Source organism: Carassius gibelio, chromosome B14 (genome assembly GCF_023724105.1).
Source record: "Carassius gibelio isolate Cgi1373 ecotype wild population from Czech Republic chromosome B14, carGib1.2-hapl.c, whole genome shotgun sequence".
Classification (NCBI taxonomy): Eukaryota; Metazoa; Chordata; class Actinopteri; order Cypriniformes; family Cyprinidae; genus Carassius; species Carassius gibelio.
The window spans coordinates 17100343-17120810 of record NC_068409.1 but is presented as its reverse complement, the minus strand read 5'-3'; the positions used below and the strand labels follow the sequence as shown (position 1 = coordinate 17120810).

Here is a 20468-nt window from a genome sequence, read left to right as displayed (position 1 = left end):
AAGGCCATTGATCCTCTCCGGAGCGAGACTCTCACTGAATGCTTAAACAAGGGATTGCACTCGTTTACCTCGAGATCTCGTGCCGGCTGTGACGACTCCGGTCTCGCTGGCAGACGTCCAGGTAGCTGATACAGATCTCCTGCAGAGAGGACAATCAGCAACTCTGCGGTTACATGATGAACTGGGGGAATTCAGTTATAATCACAGAAATAATCAGAAAAATGGCTTTCTGTTTTAGAAACTGGCTAGAATCATGAAAGCAATCTGTGGGTGTTACAGCCGTTAGTAGTATTCCAACGCAAACTATAACATTTTTCTCAAAGTAAACAATTCATTTTTCCACTAGCACACCATTACCTTTCTGGAGCCTTTCATTCAGATCACTGTATAGAAACACACTCCTGTACTAAAGTTCACGGTTTGTAAGATTTGTTTCTAAAAAGAAGTGCCTTACGCATTTAAAAACATTTGTGTAATTTTTCTACAATTCAAAATTTCTGTGTTAAAGTGTGATTTATTTCTGTGATGCTCCGCTGTATTTTCAGCATCACTCCTCCAGTCTTCAGTGTCACATGATCTTCAGAAATCATTCTGATATGATGAATTATTAGAAACATTTCCGATTGTTATCAATGTTGGAAACAGTAGCGCAGCTTCATGTCTTTGTGGAAAAAGTGATACATTTGAATTTTTCGGAATTTTGGAAGTTCAAAAGAACTGCATTTATTTGAAAATTGAAATGGAATTCTTATGTAACGATGTAACAAACGTCTTTCCTGACACTTTAATGCATTCGCACTAAATAAAAGCATCCCCTCGTTGAACTTTTAAACTGTGTTTTTGCATTCGTGTTCCCCAGAAACAAGTTTTTTATGGCATTACCACGTTTCTCCATTTAATTCTACTTTCTTGCAATTCCACATCCTGTTTGCTACCTCACCTCCAAACTAATTTCAGGAAACTTTCTCAATTCACTTCTCATTAACACACGACACAAAACATAATAGTACATGGTCACCATGTTACAAAACTAGCATTAGCCAACCTTAAAAAATGCATAGCGCTCTATTTGTCTTAGCTGAAATCTATTATTACCAATTCCTGATAAGCTGTCATCCACTGGCTAATATGATTCAGATGAACAAACCTCTGTAATAAGTCTGTGTGATGTGAACAGTAGCGAAGGCCTTTTCAATCTATCTGACAAGCTGCCAGAACAGCTCCCATCTCCAGCCTCTCGACCGTGATTCCTACCGACAATCAAACACTCAAGGCTTTCGAACGCATTACGAGCCTCAGCTTAGCATCTATTATCAAACATGTTCGTGTGACCTCTCCGGGGCTGATGTCGCTGAGAGCGCTGAGGTGGAGGAGGAAGCTATTGTCAGGAAATGATGCCTCCGCGTTGGGAACGCAGCTGTGGTTACCTGTGAACATAATCTTCAGCTCTTTATTTGTGGTGCACGAAGACAGGCCTCATTTGTAAAGCTGACCTGATTTCCACGACTCGGAGTCAACTTGCATGTGAAAATTAAAACATCACAGCTGTGCAAACTGAGAGACGTGCCAATACGAATGAAGACGGTTCTCACAAGAGCTTTGTAGCAGGAAAAGACCGGAGCCCTCGACGTTGAGAAAGTCAACAGTTTCTGCAATGAAAAAGCCTTTCATCGCATGGGATTTATTTCACACTTTTGCACAACACAGTCATATTTTACACGGATCGATGGCCGTCTGAGTGGTAAAATGTGTGTTTCTGTCTCGAGGAAGCAGATGTCAAACGCAGAGATGGATTCAATCGGCGCAGGTATACAGATCAATGTGTGAGGGGACGAGATCTACAAGAAAAATGACCTTTGTCGATGTCCTTGTACAGCTGGTCGATGAAAGTGTCCAGTTGCTCCCTCTGCTGGCCGGGAAGCTGCAGTGCGTCACACGCATGAACCCACTGACTCAGAGAACTACACACACACACACACACACACACACACACACACATCAAATCAGAGGAGTATTATTCAATTGTCTGTTAGTCTAGCACAGTACACACGGTGAATAGAATAGAATAGGTAAATGCTAGTATTAATTGGTCCACTGGCTGGTTTTATTAATGAGTTTTCATTTACACTCTATTACACTCTTCAGGTGACCCAAGGGTGAAAAGTAATGATGTATTACAAATATTTCAACCAGTATCTAATCAGATTTAACAGGTGTTGATAACTCCCCCTGGTGTCAGTTACAGGCATCAAACCTTGTCAATAAATTTGATAACTTAATAAAATACCCTTTAAATATTAGGGTTCAGTAAGATTTTTATGGGCAACATTTTACAATAAGTTCCCATTAGTTCATGCATTAACTAACAATGAGCAATACATGCATCACTGAATTTATTAGTCTTACATTAGTTAATAAAAAAAATACTGTATATGTTAGTCCATGTCAGCTCGGGTGCATTAAATAACATAAAATATGCAAAAAAAGATAGAATTTTGACTTTAATAATGTATTAGTAAATGCAGAAGTAAACTAAATTGAATACATGCTTTAGAAGTTTTTTTTATTGTTAGTTCATTTTAACTCAATGTAAACAGATGGAATTTTATTGTTACATGTTAGCAAAGACATTTATTTAGGAGAAATATATAAAAAATGTAAAATAAAAAAAAGTTTTTTTTTTTTTAAATATACAAAATAGGAAACGGTTCGTGAGCAGCAAATCAGAATATTAGAATTTATGTAATATTAGGATTAGGATTTCAATATTAATATTAGAATTAGTTTTAACAGTAATGCATGTTCATTCAACTTTCATATGACCCTTTGTTTAATAATGAAATCATTGAAGACAAACTGTCAGTGATACAGAAAGCCAGACCTGACTGAGGCCATCCTCGTACAGCGCTGTAGTAAAGAGATTACACAGCAAGCCCAGCCGGCCCTAAAATAAACACAACCCTGCATTTTGGGCCACTTTTAAGATGAGAATCAATATTCTGCACAGTAGAAATCATTGATTTGTCATGTCAAGTGAAGACAAAAACTACTGCATTTACCTGAAACTTCTCTCCCAACTATTTATGAACTATTTTCTCCTCTACGTTAGCTGTACGGCTACAGAACTGAGAGAACAGCTTTTGCAAGCAGACCTATTTACTCAAAAGCAGACGTATTTACTTCAAGGCCTTTGCACTCACAGCCTTCAAAGCACAACAATCAATTACTGACCAGAAACCACACGAAGAACACACATCACGATTATCAGTGTTATCACGGGGTATTAAAATGTGCTGCTGAAATCATTTTCATTTTAACTTCATGTGGACAAATAACAAATACAATTAGCAACCCTATTTCCTTCTTGTTTGCATAACAAACAAATGAAATAACATAAAAAAATATTAATTCTACTAATACATACTACACAATATAATAAGGATTTGTAAAAAAAAAAAAAAAAAAAAAAAAAAAAAGCCTTTTAAGCCTTTAAATAATTTCAAAGAGAATTATTAATCAAAATAATCAATTATAGGCATTTTATCTACTTCACCTTGAACAATTCTAAAGTGGCTGCCTTGTTATCTGAAGTGTTGAGACTTTTAGAAAGCACTTTCCATCTACAGGTTAAGATTCACAGCTAAAATTTGGTCCAATTTTCACATTAAACAGTAGACAGACAGAATAAAGAACGTAATTCCAGTGTCTGACAGCAGGTGGCGCTTATGGAAGAGCAGACATAGAGCGGTTTCCACGGTAACCTTTGTAAACAAAGCAGACTGTGCTTATAAACCCTACTTTCAGTTCCCCCTTCACCCATTAATAAATAATTAATTAATTTATAATTATATATATATATAATTTATCTCAGTACTCTGCCTTCTGTCATATTTTCACACAAAACTAAACATATGATGCATGTTGCATCTGCATGAGACTCTTACGAACTTTCTTTTTATCTTGAGTTTTTCAGATTGCAATAATTAAGTACGGTTTTAATGATCATTATTGGTGCTGGGCAATGATTATTTGCATGCAAAATAAACATTTATATATATATATATATATATATATATATATATATATATATATATATATATATATATATATATATATATATATATATATATATGTATGTATGTATGTATGTATAAATGAAGCAGCATAACTGTTTCCAACATTGAATATAAATAAGTATATCAGAATGATTTCTTAAAATCATGTAACACTGAAGACTGGAGTAATAATGCTGAAAATAAAGAAATAAATTACATTTCAAATTATATTAAAAGTGAAAACTTATTTCAAATTTCATAATATTGCTATTTTTTTCTTCATATTTTTGATCACATAAATGCATCCTTGGAGACTCTTCTTTTAAAAAAAATATATTACTGAACCCAACATTTTACAATAATTCTGGTCTACAGTAAATACAATATTATGAAACGTCTTTTATCACAAAGATATGCTCAAGAAGATCTGTATGAATGATAAGCATCTGTGCAGTCACCTCTGTATTTGTTCAAAGCATTCCACAAGAACTGAGAGGAGACCAGAGGCTGCTCGGTGTCACCCTTTCTGAAGGCTTTTTTGGCAAATAATCCTCTGCCATGAGGAGATAATTCAATTACTAAAAAATTATATTTTATCATCTGCTTGCTGAAGCGTGAGATGGGAGAAACCTATTTAAAACTACATATCCTTAAACATGTCTCCACTTTAGAGAGCATGCATGTGATTATTTGTTAGTTAGATCGTCTACATTTCTTTCTTCAGCAGGTTCTGGCATGAGATGAGAATAAACCGGCTGATCTGGGAGAGGTGCGAGCTCCATAAACACATCTAAACTTCTAAATAACGAGACAAAGAGAACTACATGATATGAGGAGAATGCGACTCTGTTATAGGTTAAATGTTGCACACCTTGACATTATCGATTAATCGGACCTCGAAGCACTTATTGGCTTTAACGGGATCCAAGCAGCAAGAAAACATGTAATTTACGGGCGCCGCCATGTTGGATATTTACATATCAACCTCTAACCTCTCGGATTGACCAATAGTGTGCGTGGGATTTAATCTGCCAACGCTCGACTGCGTAAGAAAAACATTTATTCTGGGATCAAATATCGGTGTGGTATGCTATAAACGTAAATGCTACAATGAGAATGGTTATTCAGGCACTGTTTGGTAAAAAACATAACATTTTGTAATCGGAAGGCGGGGCAACTAGTGACGTCAGATCCGTGAATGAATCGTTCTTCTGAGTCGGATCTTTTGACTCGTGCAGAATTGTTACAAATTCAACATCGCGAAAATGTGTCAATAACTTGAATATGACTGTTATAATCAAACATACGAATGCGTTCCGCTTTATTAAAACTTTATTTAGGGTCTACGTTATTTTAGGCCTGATAAACACCCTTATAAATTCAACGTAAATGTGATTGTACTGTTTTAGAGCATTTCGAAATTACATAAAAGATGTGTCCGCTAAATGGGCATTCGTAGAATAATATAGCGTAATATTTTAACATTGTACACACAATCACTGTTCTGTTTTTTTTTTTGTTTGTTTTTTTTTTTTCATTATTGTAAGATGTAGGTCTAGACATAATTTAAACACAGTCGAAAAGGTAGAAAATCTAATTTATTGTTATCTTCTGGTCACAACGTTAAATAGATTTCTGCTAACTCCCTGTGGCCTATTTCATCTTCACAAATGTTAAGTTACTGATTGCATGCGTCATTTCTTTTTTTATTACTATTATTGATCAAAAATATTTTATAAATCTCTCTGCTCGTCACTTAATACGAAACCTGCTAAAACAGTTGTACTGATGGTAAATAATAATAACAATGGTTCAATCAATAGGCTAGATAGTTTTTATTTTGATCTTTAAAAAAAAAAAAAAAAAAGAAAGAAAAAAAAAAGCTATTTGAAACAAATCGTTCGAAAGAACCGACTCGCAAAAAAGAGTCAGTTTACGTCAATGCTGGTAACCAATCAACGGTCAGCGTCGTCTCGATAGCCAATCAGCGCTCAGACCATTCTCTTGAATTCTCTCCAGCGGGCCGTCGTGTGTTTTGATCGATAAGAGTGAGAAAAGTCCTGAGAAGTTTAAAGAGTGCGCCTAACTGTCTCTAAATAACAAAACACACCGTGTGTAAACGGTTTAGTTTAAACGTAGAATTGACAGATCGTGTTGGAAATGTTGCTAGCGGAAGTGAAAAGGCTGAAAGTGGCCGAGTTGCGTGCGATGTTAACCGAGCGGGGGCTGGACTCCAGAGGCCTGAAGGCCGAGCTGGTGGTCAGACTGATCTCTGCGATCGAAGCCGGTGTTGAGCCCATCACAAGTGGAGCTGAGGGGGGTGAAACGACGAGTAAAGAGCCGCAGAAGTCTCACTCAGAGCAGTCTGTTAGGACGCGGTCTCCAGTGAGCATTGATCCTCCTAAAGAGAGCATGACTGCTTACACTGACCAAAGCACACAGACTGACCCTCTTCAGCTGTGCTCATGCACTGCACCAACAGCCATCTCTGAAGAGGAGAGACAGCAGCATCCAGCCGCCTTGGCAACCGTTGCTACGGAAGATGCAGAGTCAGGATGCTCATCATCAGTCTTGGCCACTTCAGAGCCAGAAACCGCACAAGAGCAGTGTAAGACAGTCCTTAGAGCACAGCTAATATGATCATGCACTGAAATGAAAGTAAGATGGTTATCTGATGACTGCTCTCTCCGGTCAGATGGAGCCGAGACCGTGGACTCCACGGCAGACGAGATCAGGCAGCTCAAGAGAGGCAGAGATTATTACGAGTTCAAAGAGGATGTGCATTACAACAGGTATTGATTATCAGTCTGTAGAAACCAATGCAAGAGAAACGTATTTCGTAACAGCTTCGTTTTTTATGAAATCGTTTATGCTCACCAAGAGTGCATTTCATCATAAAATTCCGAAATATTTTTGCAATTCAAAGGAACTTGTTTCTATTCGCATATATTTTTTAATATAATTTATTCATGTGATGCAATGCTGTATTTCCAGCATCAGCGTCACATGATCTTCAGAAATCATTGTACAGTAAAATGCTGATTGCCTGCTCGAAATAAAAAATCTGATTATTCAGATTACAGTCTTTTTTTTTATCAGTTTGATATAATCTTACATGCAAGTCTATTTGATAAACAAGTTCAGTTAAACAAAAGCTGATGTGTAATCCAGATTGTTACTAACTACATTCCTATCATGTAATTTGTAATCAGCAACAATCTCTAAGCACTAAATTCAATGCGTCCTTGCTGAATAAATATAAATCCTACAGACCCTAAACAGAGTCATTTTCTCCCTGATTTGTTTCTTCTCAGAGCTAAAACACCAGAGCTGCTGCCGGAGCCCGAGGAAGAAGCGAACATAGATTTGGAAGATGTTCGACTGGATTCCTGTAAGTTCAGAATGACCCTGATACATCCTCAGATGCTGAATGAGTCTGTGTCTTCAGGAGCACTGTGTCTGTGTTTCACAGATAGCTGTGACCTGCACTTCGAGGTGGACTCTGATGGAAGCAGCGGTCAGCCGCTCTTCTGGGAGACGTTCCCTCTGCTTTGGTCGGGGTGCAGGATGACCCATGGATTCCGTCAAGGGAAGGTCGGATTCGAAGCCAAGGTGGGAACTCGAGGTTTGAATCTGGTAAATGTTTTGTAGTAATTAAAAGGTGAATTATTTTTGTTTCTGATTTGAAATTCTTCCAGTTTGTGAAGCGACTGTCAGCTCCTGCGCTGGACACAAGCTGTGACCCGGATCCTCATGTGCTCAGAGTGGGCTGGTCTGTGGACAACACAAGCCTTCAGCTCGGTGAAAATAAAACCTATTACAGATCCGACTGGTTTAGAGGATTATAAACATGATAAAAATAAAAAAAAAATTGGCAAATTTTTTTTTTTTAAATAATTTAATCAATGTTATTATCGAACTAAAAAACGAAACTTTTTTTTTTTTTTCTTGCACTGGTTTTCTCAGGCGAGGTGGAGCTGTCGTATGGTTATGATGGACGGGGGAGGATCGTAACTGGAGGAAAGGAAGAGGTTTTCGGCGAGCCTTTCACAGAAGGAGACGTCATCGGTTGCTATGCGGTACGTTTTAAAAATAATCATAAAGAAGCGAGTTTAAGCAAGCATACTAAAGCTTAAAATGCTTAAAGGAATAGTTCATGCAAAAATGAAAATGTACTCGCATTTAGTTTGTGTCTTCACCAGATTTGGAGAAATGTAGCATTGCATCAGTGTCTCATCAATGGATGCTCTGCAGTGAATGGGTGCCGTCAGAATGAGCGTCCAAACAGCTGATAAAAACATCACAGTAATCCAGTCCATCAGTTAACATCTGGAGAAGATAAAAACGGGTTTATATGAAACAAATCAATCAGAAAGGCATTCTAACTCTATACTTTCACTTCTTCTCAAAATACAAGTCCATAATCCAAAATAACGCTTCCTCTAGTGATAAAGTCCATCTCCTGTTGTCTTTCACATCAAAATCAACCCACATATTTGTTTAGAGCTGTTTTGGCTTGTGAACGGTGCAGATTTCTCTCCTGATTCAGACCAGTTGAGTTTTTTACTGGATGAAGCAACTCTCATATTTTAGCAAAAGTTTAAAACGTCTTAATGATGGACTTGTTTCAGCTTTTGTCTTCATAAGACGTTAACTGCTGGACTGGAGTGCTGTGGATTATTGTGATGTTTTTATGGACTCTCATTCTGACGGCACCCATTCACTGCAGAGCATCCACTGGTGAGCAATGTTTTGCATTATTGATGGAGGAACAAACTCGTCTAAATCTCGAATGGCCTGTCGATGAGGATTTCTTCGGGTGAACTGTTTCTCTAATTCAATTCAGGGTTTTTTCGCCTTCACATCTGTTCCTTATCCAGTTCATCAGCGAGACCGGAGAGGCGACGCTTTCGTTTCACAAGAATGGACGATCTCTCGGCGTGGCGTTTCGCCTGAACTCTTCCACTCTCGGAGGTCAGGACCTCTTTCCCCACGTGCTTTGCAAAAACTGTTCGGTTGCTGTAAATCTGGACCCGGACGCTCCCTGGCATCCTTTTCCCGCTGGTTTCTGCACGCTGCTCACACTTCCTCCCGGTCGCAGGACTCGAGCGCTTCTGCCGACAGCATCTAAAAGTGAATGCGAGGTAGGAAAGCACCCCTAACAGAAATAAACATCAAATGAATGATGTTACTGTGTGCGGTCGCTCACGATCGTCTTCTGCATCTCTCAGGTGTTGATGATGGTTGGTTTGCCGGGTTCTGGTAAAACCCACTGGGCTCATGCTCACATGCTCCAGAACCCAAAGAAACGGTACAATCTTCTGAGTACAGACTCCATCTTGAACTGCATGAGGGTGAGAAAATGCATTCCCTGCCACGAAATGATTAAAAAGCTACCCAAGTGTTTCCTGTGTTACTCACTGAGCGTGGATCTATTTTCTGTATTGTCTTGTCATGCAGGAGCCTCCTGGAGCCAATCACAGAGAGCTGATGCTGCAGCAGGCCACTCAATGCGTCAGTCAGCTGATCAGAAGAGCTGCAGCCCGGAGGAGGAACTACATCCTCGATCAGGTAGTGAGGGACATTTGAACCGAAGCATCAGAGCTTAGTTCCAGAATAAAGGGGCGTGCAAGAGGAAGCCTTGATTCGAGGCTTGTATTGTTAATAGAAATCATGTGACCAAATGCAGCCTCACTTTGTCCAATCACTGGAGAGATTCACTTTGCGTGTCGGAATTTTCAAACCACTAGATCTTTACTAGTATGTTTTCATTCAGACTTATTCAATTACATTTTTAAGTACCCAGTCATACAAGTAATATGAATAATATATTTTTTTTTTATTTCAGGAAAATTCATAATTTGCTATATGCTATTGATATGTCTTAAGTTTTTCTTCTACTACGTCATATTTGTACTGGTATTAAATGCCACAGTTTTCATATTAGGTTAATTTGAGTCGTGCATTAATTTGAGTGCTGACCGATATTATGGGAGTGGAAGATAAAGCCTGCACAAATACTAGAAATCGTGAAGCATGTAAAAAAGTAAATCAAATAAAAACTGCACATTTAATTTATCTGCCATATGATGCCATTATGTTGCTGTCTTGCTGCTAGCCAATCGCCGCATTGCAAATCATAGTTTCGAGTATCGATGCATCAGTAATTTTAGACGGCTTAATCCCGATATTTTAATAAAATCCGCAAATTTGTTAGAAGAAGCAAATTAGCCAGAGATTATATCAAATTATCTCATATGTATTAAGCGAGGTACAAAAAGCAGACCCCAGTGCATCGCTGCTCTGTTTACAGCTGTTACAAGTAAAACGGTTATTTCTGTTGTTCTGAAAGCGCCACCTGCTGGCAGAGAATGAATGTGCATTTTCAATGAGCCTGCTGCTTATTAGTTCAGACCAATGCGAAAAACAACCCATGTTTTTATCCACGCAAGAGCTTTAAATGTGAACTGGTGTATCGATAAGATGATAATGCATTATGAAAATCGAAACCGTAAAATCTATTAAGTAATTTAATTAATATAATAATTAATTGATAATATTTGTTTAAATGAGTACAATACATTTTTATAAAAAATGGTTTAAAGGCTGAAATGTGAAGTGTATTATTTTATCAAACGTCCTGTTTTTATGCAAACTTGTATCTTAACTGTAAATCATGCTTTTTAAAGTTAAATATGTTACTATAGATGATGCCTTATTCCGCTCATGTGCTATTAATTGTATTTGTTCACGTCTTTCAAAACCCTTACATTTGAGCTTAACCGAAATCCTGTACAGAAAATGCACGCTCTCACTTTCTCACTTTCGTCTTCAAGGCCAACATTTATCAATCTGCCCGGCGACACAAGATGCTGTGTTTCCGTGGTTACCAGCGAAGAGCGGTGGTGGTTCTTCCAGCTGATGAGGTGTGGAGGAGACGTCTTGTTCAGTGGCAAGAGCAGGAGGGAACGACCCTTCAGGAAACGTCTCTTCTCAAAGCCAAAGGTTAGACTTCAATGACCCGATGGTGAGTGTCAAGACACATTACAGCTGCACTCGTGAAACAGTTGTGCTCCTCTCTCCTCCTGTTTCTAGTGAGCTTCACGCTTCCAGAGCAGGGAGAGCATCTGGATCAGGTGATGTTTGTGGAGCTCAGCTCTGACGAGGCCCTGAAGCTCTTAATGCATTATAAAGAGGAAGCCCGCCGTCTCCTGCCCACACCTCCCAAGCGCAAAAAACACAGACAAGGAAGTCAAAACCGTCCCATTCATCATTGTGGTAAGAAGAGAAGAATGTTGCATCATTCAGACCTTGATCCTAGAGAATGATATTGAATTTTCAAGTCATGAACCTTTTTATTTTCCTAGGATGGAGAGGAGGTCCATTTGGCTCTCACTTTACATCCCAGAAAAAACAGGTAAGCTTGTTGATGTGATGTTACATGATTAGATATATTAAAAATAAAATCTGTAGGAACCAATGATGGACAGTAACAAAGCATTTTTATCAGTATCTGTAGTTTATTTCACTACGTGTACAAAGTATCAAACTTTCCACTTCCCTACATTTCTTTGAACTGATTGCGAAAGACGTGAAAATGCAATAGTGGTGTACGATTCTTGAACAAGCAGATTCTTTTTAATGAACCTGTTAAATCAGTTCGCAAGTTGCAATGAATTATTCATTAGTGAATTGGAATGATTGGACTGCCACTAGTTAACAATGCGCCAATTCAAACGATCCAATCAGAGCGAGTCTCCAGTCAACAACTCACCGATTCAAATTGATCCAATCAGAGCGAGTCTCCGGTCAACAACTCACCGATTCAAATTGATCCAATCAGAGCGAGTCTCCGGTCAACAACTCACCGATTCAAACGATCCAATCAGAGCGAGTCTCCGGTCAACAACTCGCCGATTCAAATGATCCAATCAGAGCGAGTCTCCGGTCAACAACTCGCCGATTCAAACGATCCAATCAGAGCGAGTCTCCGGTCAACAACTCGCCGATTCAAATGATCCAATCAGAGCGAGTCTACGGTCAACAACTCGCCGATTCAAATTGATCCAATCAGAGCGAGTCTCCGGTCAACAACTCACCGATTCAAACGATCCAATCAGAGCGAGTCTCCGGTCAACAACTCACCGATTCAAATTGATCCAATCAGAGCGAGTCTCCGGTCAACAACTCACCGATTCAAATTGATCCAATCAGAGCGAGTCTCCCGTCAACAACTCACCGATTCAAACGATCCAATCAGAGCGAGTCTCCCGTCAACAACTCACCGATTCAAACGATCCAATCAGAGCGAGTCTCCCGTCAACAACTCACCGATTCAAACGATCCAATCAGAGCGAGTCTCCCGTCAACAACTCGCCGATTCAAACGATCCAATCAGAGCGAGTCTCCCGTCAACAACTCGCCGATTCAAACGATCCAATCAGAGCGAGTCTCCCGTCAACAACTCGCCGATTCAAACGATCAGAGTTGAGTCTCCGGTCAACAACTCACCGATTCAAACGATCCAATCAGAGCGAGTCTCCGGTCAACAACTCACCGATTCAAACGATCCAATCAGAGCGAGTCTCCGGTCAACAACTCACCGATTCAAACGATCCAATCAGAGCGAGTCTCCCGTCAACAACTCACCGATTCAAATGATCCAATCAGAGCGAGTCTCCGGTCAACAACTCGCCGATTCAAACGATCCAATCAGAGCGAGTCTCCGGTCAACAACTCGCCGATTCAAACGATCCAATCAGAGCGAGTCTCCGGTCAACAACGCGCCGATTCAAACGATCCAATCAGAGCGAGTCTCCGGTCAACAACTCGCCGATTCAAACGATCCAATCAGAGCGAGTCTCCGGTCAACAACTCGCCGATTCAAACGATCCAATCAGAGCGAGTCTCCGGTCAACAACTCGCCGATTCAAACGATCCAATCAGAGCGAGTCTCCGGTCAACAACTCGCCGATTCAAACGATCCAATCAGAGCGAGTCTCCGGTCAACAACTCGCCGATTCAAACGATCCAATCAGAGCGAGTCTCCGGTCAACAACTCGCCGATTCAAACGAACCAATCATAGCGAGTCTCCGGTCAACAACTCGCCGATTCAAACGATCCAATCAGAGCGAGTCTCCGGTCAACAACTCGCCGATTCAAACGATCCAATCAGAGCGAGTCTCCGGTCAACAACTCGCCGATTCAAACGATCCAATCAGAGCGAGTCTCCGGTCAACAACTCGCCGATTCAAACGATCCAATCAGAGCGAGTCTCCGGTCAACAACTCGCCGATTCAAACGATCCAATCAGAGCGAGTCTCCGGTCAACAACTCGCCGATTCAAACGATCCAATCAGAGCGAGTCTCCGGTCAACAACTCGCCGATTCAAACGATCCAATCAGAGCGAGTCTCCGGTCAACAACTCGCCGATTCAAACGAACCAATCAGAGCGAGTCTCCGGTCAACAACTCGCCGATTCAAACGATCCAATCAGAGCGAGTCTCCGGTCAACAACTCGCCGATTCAAACGATCCAATCAGAGCGAGTCTCCGGTCAACAACTCGCCGATTCAAACGAACCAATCAGAGCGAGTCTCCGGTCAACAACTCGCCGATTCAAACGATCCAATCAGAGCGAGTCTCCGGTCAACAACTCGCCGATTCAAACGAACCAATCAGAGCGAGTCTCCGGTCAACAACTCGCCGATTCAAACGATCCAATCAGAGCGAGTCTCCGGTCAACAACTCGCCGATTCAAACGATCCAATCAGAGCGAGTCTCCGGTCAACAACTCGCCGATTCAAACGATCCAATCAGAGCGAGTCTCCGGTCAACAACTCGCCGATTCAAACGATCCAATCAGAGCGAGTCTCCGGTCAACAACTCACCGATTCAAACGATCCAATCAGAGTGAATCTGCAGTTATCAATTTAGTGAATACACAAGTCTGATTCAAAATAAGTTGCTAATGCTGAATTTTAGTATTAATAATTCTAAATGAAAATCATATTTGGGTCACGACTGTAAGTTGTTTGTTAACTAAACATCCAATAAAAGCTCAAGCTTTTTAAGTCCACTTTTTGAAGGAGCGGACTCTTGAAACACAATTGGGTTGGTTTTTGTTTCGCAGACCTGGCAACCCTTCAATAGGTACTATAGTACAATTTAAAAAGGTTACTTAATACTTTAACTAGAGTAATATTTTATTAGGGTATTTATACTTTGACTCAGGAACTATATATATATATATATATATATATATATTGATGGATTGTACTCTTAGGGTCGCCATCCATCTGCCTCGGGTCGCTCTTACGGATGCAGCAGCGATCCACAGCGATACAGGAATTATTACAGACCATACACTGGCCAGGTAAGAAAATCATATGGGTGTCATTTGAAAAATAGAATTGGGAAAAAATGCATATACTTAATAGATCTTTGTTTTCTTGCAGTGGAGCTTGTCCGAGCAAAACTAGAGTTGTTATGGCGGAGTGTATCATGGCTGTTCGAGTTAGTTCTGATAAACCCAGAACATTGACACAGCAGGAAACATCCCAATCAGAGCGTGCTTTGCTCTGATTAACAGTGCTTCATCTTTACAAAAATAATTGGTTCTGTCTGGCTGTAATTTCATTAGCATTGCTCATAATGAGGAGCCAGCTTGAGTCCCAGAATGCAGTTTGTTTTTAACGGGTAGCTGCTCATACATCATCGGCTGTTTATATTTATGTGTTAGAATTATCAAAGACTGTTAAAATGTATTTTCAGGGATCTACTGAATTTTATACAGTTTTATTCTGCTTTCTAAACACTGAATCATGATTGATTTCATCAACAGCATTGTACTGTAAAGAAGACATTTCTTAATATTTCCACTTGAGCTTCTTCGAAAAGACTTTCATCGAGAATCCCACACTAACATTCACCAAAGTAATTTTTTTATCTTTATTGATTTAATATAAAAAGTTGTTTCTTTAAAATTCTGTCACCGAGAATACATTTCAAATTAAAAGTCTGTCACAAAAAAAAATACATTTCTATAGAAAATGATGCAGGATACACTTCACATGTATTCAGTACAAGAACTTCTGTATATATATTATGAAAATATTATAACTTTTAACGGCCACCATTATACAAAAACTACTGTTTTGTAATGTATGTTTTTGCAACCTTTCAAACAAGTAAAAATAAACTGTTGGTCCTGACAGATCAGATGAAAAAAAGTTAACCAGAAATTAAAATGTGCTCACTCTCAGGACATCCAAGATCAGGATGAGTTTGTTTCTTCATCAGATTTGTAGAAATGAGGCATTGCATCAGTGTCTCATCAATGGATGCTCTGCAGTGAATGGGTGCCGTCAGAATGAGAGCTGATAAAAACATCACAATAATCCACAGCACTCCAGTCCATCAGTTAACATCTTTAAAAGCCAAAAGATACATGTTTGTAAGAAACAAATAATCAATCTGGTCTGAATCAGGAGAGAAATCTGCTCAGATCAAACACTATTTACAAGCCAAAATAAATGTGTGTGGATTTTGATGTGAGAGACAACAGAAGATTAACTTTTTAGCTGAAGTAAGCATTATTATGGATAATGGTCTCATAATTTAGTGCCTTAATAATAGATCTGTTTCTAACAAACGCACTGCTTTTGTCTTCTCCAGAAGTTTACTGATTGTCTGGAGTGGTGTAGATTACTGTGATGTTTTTATCAGCTCTCATTCTGACGGCACCCATTCACTGCTGAGAGATTGATGCAATGCTTCATTTCTACAAATCTGATGGAGAAACTCACCTATCTATATCTTGGATGATCTAAGAGTGAGCACATTTTCATCAAATGTTCATTCATATGCCAGTGAACTGTTTCTTTAAATGGTGCAATGACTCATGTTTACATGACCTTCTTGTGCAATTATTCAGAGGTGTTTGAGTATCTGATTAAATTCAGCAATCGGGCATCACCCTCTGATACAGCAGCACTGCACCCTTCGCCGAAGGACACATCTCTGACCACATGAGGGAGCGCTCGTCTAACTGGAACACTTTCTGTAGAATAGAGTTGAGAAAATGGAAATGCATTGAGGAAATTACTTGTACTAGGTTTTTGTAACACATGCATCCTATAAGCATTTTGCATATGTAAAGAGAACGTGAATATGATATAGTGGATTAGTCTGTGTTTATATAAACGCTTACCGCTCGACTCAGAAACAGTATTTCAGTGGACTCATGGGCCTCTAGACCTCCACTTCTATATAAGTCTCTCACTTCCTCTGTTGTCAAAGTGCATCTTCACAGAGTAAAGAACAGATAAATGACTGGTTCTTTCAGCTAAGAGCTCATCAGATCATACGAATGATGTTTACCGGACATAAAACTCTGCACTGGGTCGTCCTGCACTAGTGTGGTTCAGCGCAATTCCCATAAACACCGGTCTGCTCAGAGAACTGATGGGAACGTTCACCTGTGATGAGAGAAGGAATGACAACAAAAAAGAAAGAGATGATGAGACAAAGCAGCATCGGTGATAGCATCGTCTATCGAATGTGAATCCTCAGATGCAGACCTCATCACTGATCTCTGCACACACCGAGGAGAAGATCTCTGAAACAACGGCTCTCTCCTTGTCCTGCAGGAGCTCAGCACATATGGCCTCCTCGCTGACCCCTGGACACAACATCTACACACACACACGCTAATGCATTTCATTTGGAAGATAGATATTGAAATGTGTCTGAAATATGTCTCTTCTCCTCAACGAGGCTGTATTTATTTGATAAAAAATTGTGAAATATTATTTCAATTTAGAAAATAATGTTTTCTCTGTGAATCTTTGTTAAACTGTAATTTATTTCTGTGATCAAAGTTGTATTTTCAGCATCATAACTCCAGTCTTCAGTGTCACATGATCTTGAAATCATTCTAATAAACTGATTTACTGCTCAATAAACTTTTCTGATTATTACCAATGTTGAAAACCCCAATATTTTTGTGGGTAAAAAAAAAACTTTGATTATTGTTTGATGAAAAGAAAGTAAAAAAATGAAGCATTCATTTGAATCTGTTTTTTTTTTTTTAAGATTACTTACAATTTAATGCAACAGATGGATTCTAAAACAGTCCACAATAACAATTCACAGTCTTTAGTTCGAAGTCATGCAGAACCATTCACTTAAAAAGCATCTAGTGATGTGTGAAATTGAGCTTTTCGAAACTCTGAGTCAGTTAAACGATGTGTTGCAAAATGACTCGCTGTTTCGAAGCGGTCCAATCAGATCACGAGTCATTTTATTCAGATCGGTACTTTGCGAATCGCAATTTAGATCAGAATCAGCAGTTTACAAATCATTTGATTCAGTTCAGAGCGGGTTTGCAAATCTTTTTTTTTTTTTGCTCATGCAACGTGTTTACTACGACGTAGTAAACTTCAGTGCCACGCTGAAAAAAAAAATCTAAGATTACGAGATTAAAGTCGTAATATTTAGAGAATAAAGTTGTAATCGCCTACTACGAGCATGAAGTCAAAATATTATGAGAATAAATGCTCGAAGCATTTCGACGTTACTCTCGAAGCATTTCGACGTTACTCTCGTAGCATTTCGATTTACTCTCGTAGCATTTCGCCTTTACTCTCGTAGCATTTCAATTTACTCTCGTAGCATTTCGCCTTTACTCTCGTAGCATTTCGACTTTACTCTCGTAGCATTTTGCCTTTACTCTCGTAGCATTTCGACGTTACTCACTAAGCATTTCGACGTTACTCACTAAGCATTTCGACGTTACTCACTAAGCATTTCGACGTTACTCTCGAAGCATTTCAACTTTACTCTTGAAGCATTTCGACGTTACTCTCGAAGCATTTCGACTTTACTCTCGAAGCATTTCGACTTTACTCTCGTAGGATTTCGACTTTAATCATGTAATATTAGACTTTTCCAACTGTTATTGGAATCGGGCAATTTACGGAATCAAGCCATGAAAAGTCATTATCAGTGGATCACTAATTCAAATAGAAAATTGAATTTGTTTGGTGACAGTATTTCTGTTTTTTGAGCAGAGAGTACATTTACGAACGGACACCTGATGGTGGCAGTAATGAGCAGCTCTCGGTGATCTGACCTTTGGCTCAGGATGACCTCCAGGTATATCTAACAGGCCTGCAGCCTCTGCCACTTTCTGACTTCTCCTCAGCAGGACGATGTCTCCATCAGCCGTGGCCACGACAGCACCGACCCCCAGCGGCTGAGCGAGGAAGGCCTGTGGATCTGCGCATTCGTTCTGTCCATGACTCTGCAGCCTCCCTGCCTCTCGTGACCAGTTAGTCCCGAGATAGTCTTTATAACAGGTCAGGCCTAACTGTAAAGTGAGCACACAAGATTGCTCCTCTTTGACCAATCTGTCTGAGGATTGATCAGCACTTTCTAATTGGTCTCCTTCACCACGTTGTTGTGAGTGTGTTAGGTTTTGGACGGGCTGTTCTGCCATCGGTCCTTTCTCCATGACGGAGAGCACTGCTGAATGCAATCTGAATTTAGCTCCATTGAAGAGCCACGGTTGTTTGGCCACGCGGTCACTCCATACAGCTTCAATGTGTTGCTCGATTTCAGGAAAACTCTGTCGATTGAACCTAGAGTGGGATTTTGTAGCATCAAAAGTTTATATTTACAGAGTATTAAAACTGTATCGCATCCAAAATAAAAGTTTTTGTTTACATTATATATGTGTGTGTATTTATTTTATATATATATATATATATATATATATATATATATATATATAAAAGAAAAAGAAGAATATAATATAAATTATATTAATATACATGTAAATATTTTCTAAATATATACTGTATGCGTATATGTTTGTTTATATATGTATAATAAATAAACACAGTACACACAGATGTATCTTGATTAATCTAGGGCTGTAATTCTATTAATCCCAATTATTAAATAAAAACTAGTGTTTATATAATACATGAGTGCGTACTGTGCATATTTAGTATGAATTTATTAATACACACTCATGCATGCAAATCTAATAATTGTACATTTTTATACATAAAAAAATTATATTTATATATGATCTAGATTATAAAAATTAGTGCTGTCAAATGATTAATTGCACACAAAATAAAAGTTTTTTTTGTTTGCATAACATGTAAGTGTGTGTACTGTCTACACACACACACATATATTTTATATATATATATATATATATATATATATATATATATATATACACACAAAACATGTATTAATTTGTTTATATATTATATGTAAATATAATATAAATATATGAATGTATATACATGCAAGTTTTTTCAAAAAATATACTGTATGTGTGTGTATTTTATATATACACATAATTAACAAACATAGTACACAAACACATAATATAAACAAACATTTGTATGCAATTAATCGTTTAACAGCACTAATAAAAACATATATATATATATATATATATATATATATATATATATATATATATATATATATATAAACGCATGCGTGTTTATATATAAATAAATTCACAGTACACACACAGATTTAATGTAAACACAAACTTTTATTTTGGATGCAATTAATCGTTTGACAGCACTAGCTGGTCACTATTTATCCATTACATTTCTATTTTGTGATAGTTTAGTATTTAAAAGTATTTTGTATTAATCTGATGGATATTTATACTGTACCTGTCTGAAATTTCTACGTGAATCTGATGTTCTCCAAGAGCCTGTAATGGATCACAGCACAGCATGAAAGACACCTCGGGATCCATGACAAAACCCTTTCAAACCTCTCCAACGTGGACTTTCAGCATCGGCGTCTTCTTAATAACTACTTAGATATGATTTTAGAACAGTGTACACCTATTATTAAAACTGTTAAATTAGCCTTACAAACTGTCAACAACAAAAAGAAAAACAGCGAAGTAAGTTAAACTGAAAGATGCCGTTAAATTTATAAGAAACGCTACATGTAAATGCACGCTTGACACTGTTACTTATTCGGTTGTTTACAGCTACTAAACAAAACTTACTTCCTGACTTGAACCAAATACCGTCGGACTCTTAACTCATCAACTTCCGGTAGCGCTGCATTTCAAAATAAAAGTCTGCAACCAGAGCGTTTGCTGAAAACGACAAGGTTTCAGTAGAAATAACAAATAAACGTACTGTAATGGGATTAAATAAAGCACACGATACACGCTATATTTTCTTAATCCCTTAAAACATAATTTGTATTTTAAGGAGAACCTCACGGGAGAGTCCAGAATATTTAAAGTTTTCCAAGTTACGTGCCACTGGCTTGAGTTGTACATATAATTTATCATTTTTTCTTGGAATGAGATAAGTAGCTTCGCCTAATGGGTCTGAAGAGATTATTTAAACAGA

The 20468-nt window shown here is 38.5% G+C and overlaps 3 protein-coding genes across 3 annotated transcripts in view; 1 reads left to right on the top strand and 2 right to left on the bottom strand.

The window, feature by feature from the left end:
- Positions 1 to 20468, bottom strand: part of LOC127971522 (GDNF family receptor alpha-4-like) — a 236256-nt gene that overhangs the window by 85266 nt on the left and 130522 nt on the right. The gene's annotated exons all lie outside the window — the stretch shown is intronic.
- Positions 6047 to 16282, top strand: si:ch211-107m4.1 (heterogeneous nuclear ribonucleoprotein U-like protein 2). Its single transcript, XM_052574577.1, has 14 exons — positions 6047 to 6663; positions 6751 to 6847; positions 7370 to 7446; positions 7528 to 7667; positions 7754 to 7856; positions 8022 to 8134; positions 8936 to 9199; positions 9287 to 9409; positions 9516 to 9626; positions 10892 to 11060; positions 11151 to 11333; positions 11423 to 11472; positions 14342 to 14431; positions 14514 to 16282. The coding sequence occupies exons 1-14, from the start codon at positions 6216 to 6218 to the stop codon at positions 14535 to 14537; spliced, it is 1992 nt and encodes a 663-aa protein (XP_052430537.1). The 5' UTR covers positions 6047 to 6215; the 3' UTR covers positions 14538 to 16282.
- Positions 14993 to 20124, bottom strand: nudt22 (nudix (nucleoside diphosphate linked moiety X)-type motif 22). The gene is made up of 6 exons (XM_052574592.1): positions 19767 to 20124; positions 18191 to 18698; positions 16638 to 16751; positions 16438 to 16535; positions 16268 to 16361; positions 14993 to 16117 (listed from the first exon to the last, which is right to left on the bottom strand). The coding sequence occupies exons 1-6, from the start codon at positions 19850 to 19852 to the stop codon at positions 16016 to 16018; spliced, it is 1002 nt and encodes a 333-aa protein (XP_052430552.1). The 5' UTR covers positions 19853 to 20124; the 3' UTR covers positions 14993 to 16015.